Source organism: Megalobrama amblycephala, linkage group LG2, assembly GCF_018812025.1.
Source record: "Megalobrama amblycephala isolate DHTTF-2021 linkage group LG2, ASM1881202v1, whole genome shotgun sequence".
Taxonomy (NCBI): Eukaryota; Metazoa; Chordata; class Actinopteri; order Cypriniformes; family Xenocyprididae; genus Megalobrama; species Megalobrama amblycephala.
The window spans coordinates 2,394,971-2,406,928 of NC_063045.1; the positions used below are offsets into that span (position 1 = coordinate 2,394,971).

The following is an 11,958-nucleotide window of genomic DNA, read 5'->3' on the forward strand; positions in this document are numbered from 1 at the left end:
CACCTGGATGAACAGAGAGTTTGTCAGATTAAAAGGTAAATCATTATATAATAACACTCGTGACCTTTGCAGTTTGCGATCAGAAATTCTGATGGTTCCAAAATGTTTGCTCACTGATTTTGCTAAACACACACACACATCTAAAAGAAAATAATGTTGAATAATTTTCTACCTTGAGACTATTAAACTATATTATCTTCACATATTTTAATGGGATATTCACACGTCAACTTTTTTAATACATTTGATGAGCTTATTAACAGCTGACTGAATCTGTCTCTAATGTGATCTGTAATGACAGACCTGAATCCAAAACATCATAAATCTATCATATTACTTTGTATAAAAACCAAAGCATCGACTAACTCAATAAAACATTGCTACATAAACACACTAAACATTCATTTGCAACTCACCATGAAGCTGCCTCAAACACAAGCACAAAATTCCAAAATGAACCATTTTCTCTGAGCACTGTATCATCATAGTGAAAATCTCTGAAAGCTGTGTGTTCAGATTTGACAGAACTGATATTAATATATTGTGTGTGTGTGTGTGTGTGTGGATCCTCCCCCAGCAGGACTCGACCACCCTTCACTGAACACACACTGGGTTTCACTGTAAAATCACACTACAGTAGCATTTATTAAGACTCACTGTATGCTGGCAGAAAACATTCTAGCACAGGAAGATGTTAAATGATATTGGAAGTTTATTATTTTAGATTTTTTTTTTTTGGCGAATATTTCTCTCTCTCTCTCTCTCTCTCTCTGCATGTGTGTAGGAAGAATTAATGTCATTGAATGAAATTATAACTTCATTTATAATGTGTGACATATATAAGTGTCTATAAGTGATGAATGATGTGTAAGAATAATGTGTAAACCTGTGACTCTTATTTGACTGTTTCTGAAACATCAGTGTCTGTAAAGCATGTTTATTCGTGAAAAAGGAAGTCTGACCGTGAGGTTCTTATCGACAGGAGAGGAAATGAAGACACTCTTTACCCACAAACTACTGACACATGCATCAACTTGTGTCCAATACATGTTTTTCCATCCATTATGCCAAACTGCTATTTCTTTGTAAATAAATGAGACCACAAAAGTTTCACTTTGACACAGTCGCTGATGTCGCTTTTGGTGAATTGTGTCCGTTCTCTGCGCTAGAGAAAACATGCGCTGTGGTTTTCTATACGGGTCTGTGGTTAAAAAAAAAATCTTGTCTATTTTTGAACGCAACCATAGAGTGGGGGGCTGAAAATGTTGTTTACCTTGTAATAAATTTTCTATTTTCAGTTGAAAGCATTCAGGCCTCTTTGCAAATCAAGTGTTTCTCACTGATATATAGATGATGCATTCATGCAGAAAATGCATGAACTGAAAAAGTGTACTGGCACACAATGTAAGTTTCTTTGGATAAATGTCTCTGCCGAATGCATAGATGCAAATGCATCATCACACACATTCACAGGATAAAGTTACTCCAGGAATTGTATCCCAATTCAGTCCATTACAATAGTTTCCCTGACAGCAACATAGAGTCGGCCCAGATCCGACTGTTACTGTCAGGGTTAAGTTCACACAATGCTCATGTTTTTATTTTGGCGAGCTTCCTGTGACAAAGAATCAGTGAGTACTTACTTTGTTCTGTCTTACACTCGTTTGACTAGTTCTGCCAGTTTAACACATTTAATGTATATAATGCCAAAAAATTATTCCTTTTACCCGGGTTAGGACAGTAGAGGGCGCTACACCTTTCTCTCTCTTTCTTGTGTACTTTGCTGCATGGCCACATGTCCTTAATTTCAACAAGGTCCAGGTCAAGATATCTTTAAAGTCATTGTTTCAGATAACAATACCATATTATTTATGTTCTTTAAAAATGATGAATTAAAGATAGCTGTGCTTAGAGAGATTACACTGATGAGCCAAAACATTATAACCATCTGCCTAATATGCTGTTTGTCATTCGTGTACAGACAAAACAACGCTGACCCGCCGAGGCATGAACTCAACAGGACTTCTGAAGGTGTGCTGTGGTTTCTGGCACCTAGACATTAGCAGATCCTTCAAGTCCTGTAGGTTGTGAGGTGGAGCTGCAGTGGATCAAACTTGTTGGTTCAGCACCTCCTACAGATGCTCAGTTGGATTGAGATCTGGGGAATTTGGAGGCCAGATTAACACCTTGAACTCTTCATCATGTTCCTCAAACCATTCCTGGACAATGTGTGCAGTGTGTCAGGGTGCATTATCCTGCTGAAAGAGGCCACTGTCCATTGTCATTAAGGAGGTGTACCTGGTTTGCAATGTTTAGGTAGGTGGCACATGTTGAATTTATGTCTACATGAATGACCGGACCCAATGGTTTCCCCAGCAGAACTTTGCCCAGAGCATCTTACAGTGATCCTGGTGCATTACTTTCCCCAAGATAAATGCTGCACATGTGCATGGCCATCCATGTGATGTAAAAGAAAATTAGGAATCCACCGGAACTAATCAACACCTGCAAACAAGCCTGCAATAGCTCATTACTGGTCCCACTTTTTTATTGATGATTTCAAACTTTATGATTTTCAATAAAACAACACTAAGGCTTCCTGGAGGCTTCCTAAAGGGTCAGGCTTGTTTGCAGGGGACCTTATTCAACTGCTCCAAGGTCCAGTTCAGATGCTCACATGCTCCATTGTATGCCCTTTCAGTGGTTGGACAGGGGTCGTCATAGGCTCTCTCATTGGTCTACACAAGCCTCCTATGCAGCAAAGTGAGATCATTATATAACCATCATTATACTTTTACCTTCTGCTGGCTCAGACCAGATTGGGATAGCCTTTGTTGTCCTTGTGCATCGATGAAGCCTTGGGTGTCCGAACACTCCTGTCGCCAGTTTGTGGTTTGTCCCTCCTCAGACACTGTGGTAAATGTTGACTGCTGACCAGGAGCAACACACAAGCCTTGACGTTTCAGAGATACTCTGACCCAGTCGCTTTGCCATATTACAAATTTGGCCCTTGTCAAAGTCACTTATATCTTTATTCCTGTCTATTTCTCCTGCATCCAACACATTGATTTCGAGAAATGTTTTTGCTGCACCATCTAATCTACCCAGACCTTAAAGGACTCAGTATTATTTCAAGTACACCTGATTTGGAAGTTATTTGGGCCGAGACCAAACAACAAATGTGTAACCAATCAGCATTAGGGGCATTATGACTGTTGAGGAGAGAGAAGGAGCAAGAGGGAGATTTGAAAAAGAAAAAAAAACTGCAGAACGAAGAGATGAGGACACAATACAAAAGAGCTCAAAAGAATATCACTGGAAATGAAAGGTTTATGACTGGGCAAGCGCTTTAGGACCAGCATTTATATTAGTAACAGCTTTCCAGTGCTGGAGAGAAAGATGAAGTGAGGAAGACCTGAAAACAGATGTGGAGGCTGCTTTGATCCCGCTTCTCATGTGAGTAGCACAGGGTCTGGAGCTGCTTGTGCTGATGGTGAACTAACATGAGCACTTGTTTGTATTTACTCTGGTGTACTGTATGTTCAATTTTGTGTGCTTCCTTGTCATTCATTCATCATCTGTGCTGTTATTTTTCGTAAAGAAATTTGTTGCGTGTCAAGCTGTAATAAACAGACATCCACTCGCATTGTGTCTGTATCAGCGGGCCAGATAGTTAGAGTTGAGCAGGTAAACCACTGCACACTGGTGTCACTAGAGAATGAGGTGTTTAGTGTCATTGTTAGCGCACTCGCCTCACCTGCCAGCAGCGATCGGGCTGGGGTTTGAGACCTGACTCAGGAGCAGGGTGGTTAGGATTGGAGTGTGAGGTTTGGAGGCAGGAGCAATGAAGAGAGGGGTGGGTTTGTTTGGGTTGAATTTCAAATATTCAACAATGTTCAACAATGAATTTTGAGAAATCACATACAGGCACCATTAAAGGAACATTCCAGCGTTCCACTTTAAAAAAAAAAAAAAAAAAAGGCTCATTTTCCAACTTCCCCTAGAGTTAAACAGTTTAGTTTTACCATTTTTGAAATCCATTCAGCCGAATCTCTGGGTCTGGCGGTACCACTTTTAGCACAGCTTAGCATAGTTCATTGAATCTGATTAGACCGTGAGCATCTCTCTAAAAAATGAACAAAAGAGTTTTTGTGTTTATTTAAAATTAGACAAATCTGATATTATTTTAAACTCCAATCTGTTGTTTAGCAGTTTGGGTAGTTCTTTAGAATGCAGAATGCATTGCAACATGCTTTATGATGGCCACCACTGTTGAGATTCACAGGATGATTCTTGATGTCTGTGTGTTTAAATGAGCTCTGCTTTTGTTTTTTAAATCAGAACTCTAAAAAAAAATTGTATTGTAAAAGCTGATCTTTTGCTGTAGAATCACAGTGCTGCTGTAATCAATAATGTAAATCTAACTCAGAGATTGGGCTCTACATGTGTTCAGGTCAAATAATAATGTAAAAACATAACCAACACCACCTGATCATCTTTTAACTTTACTTTTCTGGTTGGTTTTAATGCAGTTAAAACTGTCCAAACAAAATCTAATATTAAAAAGTCAAGGGTCAAGAGCTCAACTAAAACAAACCCTGACCTTGATGATGGTAACTTAAAAATTGTGATTTTCTCCTTTGGTGATTCTGCTTGTTATCATCAGGTGTCTTCAATAATGCTCAATCATCACTCAATTAATCACTTATTTATCTCATTAATGCTTCAGTGGGTGGAATAAAAATATGGCAGGACTTTTACTCTTTGACCCCTGGATTACCCACCTCTGACTAAGAGGAAGGAACCTGAACATTCAGAAAATATTATTTCAAGAAATTTACAGCATTTGTACTGTCTTGTCTATTTGTCTCGTGTTCTATGAGTGTTCACTGTCAAACCACAAAATTATTTAAATTTGAATTTTCTAAATAAAATGCCATTATTTTATATGAAAAATAATAATAATTGTCTTTTATTGACAAAATATTTTAGTTTGTCACGTATATTTTTTAAATAAGTCAGATAACATTTTTAGCTGTCAAATGGTCATGTTACAACATGCCCCATCACATGTTACAATGTGCCCACCTACAGGGCATGTTGTCACATTTCACTTCCCTGCTTCCGGGGAGAAATAAAGAAAAAAACATACACTTGTACTTAATGAAACAAAGCCACATATTTGTACCAGACATTTGTGAATTTAATGTGGAACAAAAGAAATTACCTGAACCTAAAGTAGGCTACATTTACACAAACTGAGAAAGTCAAAAAGCGTTAGGTTGTGCCCTGCGCTCCCCTACATCATGGTGGAAATGAAACCTTGCTCTGAGGATGTACTGGGAACAGCCATAAATCCTGGAATGCATGAAAAACATCTTAAACCACCAAAGTTTGTTTGCTGGGTTTGAAAGGAGTTTGAGCAGATCTGTTTTTTCAGGGATTTAAATTTGGTTGGTTGAATTATGTGGAGTGTAGACTACTTTGAACGTTTTCAAAGCAGTTTGTTGTTTAATTGATCAATATTTTTTTTCTACTTTATAGTTTACGTATATATATTTTATGTATTTTATTTATGTTATTACGTATATTATATATAGGCTATATTGATAAATTAAACAACATACTGCTTTGAAAACTTAAAAGTGGCAAGCGATTGGTCAGAAAACGAAACTTGGCTGGCGTCCATCACGTAATTTCCAGAGAAACGATAAGAGGCTGAACAAGGAACTTAGATATGATTTATGGCTGTTACCGTCAGCAGCTGGCGCTGTTCCCAGTACAACCTCAGAGCTTCACAAGGTTTCATTTCCACCACGATGTATGTTCACTGATGAGCTAAAATATCATTGTTTAAGATGTTTTTCAGCAGGGGTAACGAATTCGATAAATAAAGTCCAACATATTCGCTTAAATCATGACTGGTCAAAAGTGTGTTGTAGATATTTTCCTTAGCCTGACATGATGTGATATGATCTGCCCCGCCTATGTGACTCAAGAAATAAAAGCACACCTCGTTACTATCGTTTTCATGCTGTCTGTAACATCGCAACCTTCACCATCATGTAAACAGGTTACTCTGTAGCCTATTTACAAACAGCTCCGGGGATTTCTGCCTTGCAGAATACAAAGGCAACAATATTCAAGACTCGATTCAATAGATTTATCAGCTCAACAACGATTTAAACAAAAAAAAACAAAAAAAAAAAAACAACAACAACAACAAATGGGAGGCTATTTTGTGCTCACACTGTGTGTCTTTCTCGTTGATGGTAAGTCACTTGACTTTGTAGTTTCAACATATGCATTGATGATTATTGCAAATGCATTCGTGTAGAAAATGCATGGATTGAAAATGTTTATGTGGTGTGCCTAAAGCTGCTTTGGGTAAATGTCTTTACTGAATGCACAGGTGTAGCCTAAATGCATCATCACACACATTCACAGCGTAAATGAACTCTTACTTTATAACTCAGCTGCGAGTTATATCACGCAAAAAAAGACAAAATTTTGAGTTTACATTTATTATTTTTATTATTCATTGTCAGAAATTAAGCTTCCATTCGCAAGTGATTAATCGGATTAAACTGTGTTAGACCACAGTATATTTACAGACGCACATTTTTCTAAAGGGCGACCTGTTCCTGTATATTCCTCCTCTGACCTCTGTTCATGTGTGTCAGCGGTGATATCAGAGTACAAGTTTCCATACGCAGAAAACGAAACTCATGGTTGCTGTTGATCACGTGATTTTCTGAGAAACGATCCATTCGCATCTTTCAAATGCTCTGCATACATAAGATCCTGTTTACGTAACACCACAAATAAATGTTCTTCACATGATTTGGTGTAGTTGGTCTACACCCAGCTAACATAATTTTGTTTTAAGAACATTCTCCAAATATTCAGTGTTGGTTCTGGGAACATAATTTTTTTTTTTTTTTCCTTGAGCTTGGGAAAGGCGCTAAATTAAACATATTATTATTATTTATTTTGTAAAGGAACGTAATGTTCCTGAAATGTTCTTTCAACTTAATTTAGATTTAAAATTCAACATTCCAAGAACAGAAAAATGTCCAAGAACATTAGTAATTTTAGATTGTTATTTAAAGATTGGTATGATTTTCCCAAAACACTCTTTCAAATAACTACAGAAAAAGCAACTGTTTAAGTGGTTTTGATGAAATTATTTGTCTGCTTTTAAAACAGACATGGTGATAGGTTTTATAAATGTAGAAATTATTTCTGAATGTACCTGCAAAAGAAGAAATGCAATGAAAGTCAGGGATCAAGAGCTCAACTAAAGCAAATGCTGATCTGACTCAATCTAATGCTGAATGAAATCAACATCTAAACCTCTGAATTCTCATAAGTCTTCAATGCAGAAATAAATTCATCTGGTTAATGAAGCTAGCTGTTTGTGGAGTTGTTGATGTTTCAGGTTTTAACATCAGTTAACTGTGGCTGAAGAAAGTAGTTTGTGTTCTTACTTTATTCAATAAGGAATGTTTCACTTCAATAAATAACATTCTACTAACATTAAGGAAACTGGACATTTTATGTTCTTGGAATGTTACAAATCAACGTTCCTACAATGTTGAATTTTAAATCAAAATTAAGTTGAAAGAACATTTAAGGAACATTATACCTTATAAAAACATTACTGCAATGTCAAAAAATTTGAATGTTTTTAAACTGAATATTTAGAGAATGCTCTTATAACAAAATTCTGTTCGCTGGATATTAAGTGCACAAACTCTTTTAAAACAGCAAACAGACCTGCGCACTATAAAACCAGCAAACAAGCTTAGGCTGGCTTAAGATGTTTTTCAGCAGTGAGAACAAGTCCAAAAATCACCTATAATCATGACTGGTCAAAATGGTCCTGTAAATTGTTATGCGTGACTAGCAGGCTATGATACGTTTACCTCACCTTCAGTAATAATGTTATAATAGTTCAGCATATACTCTGAGTCACTGATGTATTATATTTACATGGAAAATTAGGCTGTAAAACAATTATTTCTCCACCACAGAGATCTTTATGATTGAGGATATTTGGTTATTGGCTTTCTCATTATCTAACACACTGCTGTGTTGTTGAATTTCTTGTCAAATGCACACACTCACACACAAGTGATTATTGTTCATCTTTGTCTCCAGGTGTGGTTGGTGACACATCTGGAATAAGCTTGGTATCAGTGATGGAGGGAGATTCAGTCACTCTGAACACTGGTGTCACCAAACAACAACGTGACAAGATGCTGTGGTATTTTAATGACACTCTCATCGCTCTGATCAATGGAGAGCCCAGTAAGAGCTGTTTATATGATGGTGAAGGCGGGATATTCAGCGGCAGACTGAATGTGGACTACGAGACCGGATCTCTGACCATCACAAACACCAGACCTGAACACGCTGGACGTTATGAAGCAAATTTCATCCAAAGCAAGAGCTCAGGAACCAGCCACAGCTTGAACCGAAACAGCAAGTGTGACAGCACAAAGATCACCAGAAAAATGAGCAACATTGGCGACACCATTAAAACATTCAGTGTCTCCGTCAGAGGTGAGTCAATGTTGTTTACCCTGAAGTATTTTTGAATGTCTACAGACCGGTTTATAAAACCTGCTTTAGAACAGATTATTTCTGGGTTGCTAAAATTAGACTGACTCTGTTCACTCCTTTTCAGTGTACATTCCTTGTGAATAATTCAACAGTAAGATGATATAAAAAATACTATAATTGGTCCTAAAAGGCTCTTTTTCTGACTGCCCATACCAAACTTTATTTCTTTACTATTATTCTCTTGTATTTTCCAGCTTCTCTGTCTGTTCCTGACAAAACCAATGAAGAACTGAACAAGATAGGGAAGGATCAAGAGCATGACAGCAGTATGTTTTCTCCTCCCTTCCTAAACATGCCATACATGTCCTGTCTTTTTCTAATGTCATGTGTTGTTGTTCATCTGTCCATCAATTTTAAACCTGCTAAGGACCAGATGATTTTTATTATGTCCTGATATGTCAAACCATAGAATTAAAAGAGGGTGTACTTTCTTTTTCACATGACTGGATTTCCAATTACAATCAGATTCACTCACTCTACTGTCTGTCTGTCTTCATCTGTCCAGGTCTGCTTTCAGGTCTTATGGTTGGAATAGCTGTTGCTGTTGTTCTGTTGGTGTGTGGAGCTTTAGTAACCGCTGGTGTGATTTACTATCGCCGCAGGAGCTCTAAACATGGCAAGTATCACCTACAGATACTGTAGTAAGAGGAAACCAACACATTTATTATGCAAAATTAGTGTTTAATTGTGTTTGTGATTTTTTTCTTTACAGCAGAAGAGGAGAAAAACAAACTTGAGCATCTGTTGAAAGTCTAAATAAGGTACGATACAGCACTAATGTTGTGTCTTTTTGGAATATTTTCATTAAAAAAGTACAGTATGGTGCAAATGTCTTGGGCATGTTATAACCTTTACAAAAAGTGACATTTTTAAGTCAGTTATTTTTATGTTTTGCTGTAAAAGCAGATAGGATGATGCACACAGATCTGATCTCAGCATCATCCAGTTAGTCTGGGATTACACGAGAAGACAGAAAAACGAATGTTGTATTTGTATATTAACTGTTTAGTATATTTATATGCCCACTGACTGAATAGAATTTATAGCAAAGTCACCTAAATGAGAAAAAACACTTTTAAACTGAATTTTATTAACTTGATGGCAGATGTGATTTCTCTCTCTTTACCTTGTGATTCATTGTTTCCTTACAGAAGGAGAAAGACGGATGTGATGTGAGGGATTTGAGGATCCCAATATACATATGATAAAAATGGTCCAGGTCATAGTCAGAAGGTGGGGGTTACTGTGACCATAGGTGACCATAAGCCTAAGTGGACATCCATGACATGTGGAGTCCCTCAAGGCTCAGTGCTTGCGCTGCTCCTAATCAACACGTTTGTGCTCCAACTGAGCCAAATAATGATACCTCACAAAATGATGGGCTGTTTCAAGTCATGTTTTGGTCAAATATGGACAAACCCAATCGTTGGTTTACAAAGTTATTTAAATAATAACAATAATGATGATACCTTTAATTTATATATCGTTTTCCCAAGCTCAAATCACTTTATAATCAATTGTTACGACCCAGGGAAGCAGCATAAATAAAATGTGAAAAAGGGGGAGGAAAAACAACAAGAAGTCTTCTGATGTAACACAATAAACATGAATACATCAAAAACAGGACAAATATAAGAAACAGTACAGTATACACATCAAACACCACAGACGATCACGAAATCTGAATGAAATGCATAGTTAGGAGTGTAATATATACAAATATCTGACCAACTATCTGAACAGAAGGAGCAGTAAAGTAAAAATGAAGTAAAAACAGAGTAAAAATTAAGTAACCAGAGTAGTCCCTCCAATCGAATGCAAACCCCAAATGGCAAATGGGAAAACTCGATGATGAAATCCTCCCATCAATGATGCAGATACTTTGTCCGCTACAAACAGCATCAGGTGGGCAGGCCGGTGGATTCAGGCAGGCCGGATGAGCAACACCTCCACACACTAGCAGATAACATAATCACAGTGGAAGTCTGTTTTATGAGCGTGAGAAACATTTTACACAACAAGACAAACAGCCCAGAAGTTGTATGACAAAAAACCCCAAAAACAATTAAAACATTTGAAGTGTAAAAAAACAGTTGTGTTTGTCCAGATTTTAACCAAACATTGGTTGAAACAACCCAGCATTTTTTAGAGTGTATGTAGATGATACTCAGATCTACTTAACCCTATCTCAACTACAGCCCCATTGAGTCCCTGTGCCAGTGCACTGATGAAGATAACAGCTGGATGACCCAAACCTTCATTCAGTTAAACAAGACAAAACTGAAGTCACTGCAATTGGAAACGAAGATGAAGTTCTCAAAGTGAACGCATACCTTCAAACAACTAAAATCAAGTCAGTGTGATTTTGGAGTCAGTCCTCACCCAGATAGCATCAATAATCGAAATAATGTTAAATCAATGTTAATGTGTCAAAGTTACCCTAATTGAATCAATATCACTTTTGCACCTGCAATTAATGTTGAAAAAAAAAAAAAGAAATTTCAACAAAATTATTCTCACACAGCCTGAAATCAACTGAAGACAAAAGAAGACAATAAATCTCTCAAGATCTCAGCAGAAGCTCTTTTTGAGAATTAACAGGTCTAGATGTTGATGTTTTATTGTTTGGTCACCATTCTGGTGATCAGTGTTTCCTTTAGTTGGGCAGTTTGACTCTTGAATTTTGGTGTGAGTTTGTGCTCTTTGTAACAGTGTTTACTGAAACACATCATTTGTTAAAAAGAAAAACAGAAACAATGTTGATGGTATAGTTTTCTGTCTCACAAAGCAGAGTAGTTTACTAATCTTGTTCCTGACCAAAAGTGGTTATTTGTCTGTGTGTCAAAAGATTTTTATTTTAAAATTTAAAATAATTTTTGCACTTTAAAAGTGAAGATTCAGAATGTCTGATCTGGAGCAAGAAAGTATTGTTGGTGAATGTAACCTATTAAAAACAAATATACACTTTTGCTCAGGAGAACAGTTAGTAAATGATTTTGCTTTATGATGATGAAAACTATATCACTCAGTCGTTTTGTTTCTGGTTTTCTTTGCAACAAATTATGTGTTTTGATAAATACTGTTACAAAGAACACAAACTCACACAAAAAGCCAAGAGTCAAACTGCCCAACTAAAGGAAACACTGATCACCAAAATGGTGACCAAACATTTTCATTAAAACATCAACATCTAAACCTGTGTTAATTCTCAAAAAGAGCTTCTGCTGAGATCTTGAGAGATTTATTGTCTTCTTTTATCTTCAGTTGATTTCAGGCAGTGTGGCTTTAAGTCAGTTGTAGTTGTGTTTCATTTTCTGAGAGTGTAACATT

At 36.8% G+C, this 11,958-nt stretch overlaps 1 protein-coding gene across 2 annotated transcripts; it reads left to right on the forward strand.

The window, feature by feature from the left end:
* Positions 1-6,009: 6,009 nt before the first annotated feature.
* LOC125263161 lies at positions 6,010-10,759 on the forward strand. 2 transcript variants are annotated; one of them, XM_048182078.1, is made up of 6 exons: positions 6,010-6,272; positions 8,164-8,568; positions 8,823-8,894; positions 9,134-9,244; positions 9,344-9,389; positions 9,780-10,759. In XM_048182078.1, the coding sequence occupies exons 1-5, from the start codon at positions 6,227-6,229 to the stop codon at positions 9,382-9,384; spliced, it is 675 nt and encodes a 224-aa protein (XP_048038035.1). In that variant the 5' UTR covers positions 6,010-6,226; the 3' UTR covers positions 9,385-9,389; positions 9,780-10,759. The 2 variants fall into 2 exon arrangements, with proteins under 2 accessions (XP_048038035.1, XP_048038034.1); XM_048182077.1 differs by having other exon boundaries at positions 6,011-6,272; positions 9,341-9,389.
* Positions 10,760-11,958: the final 1,199 nt, after the last annotated feature.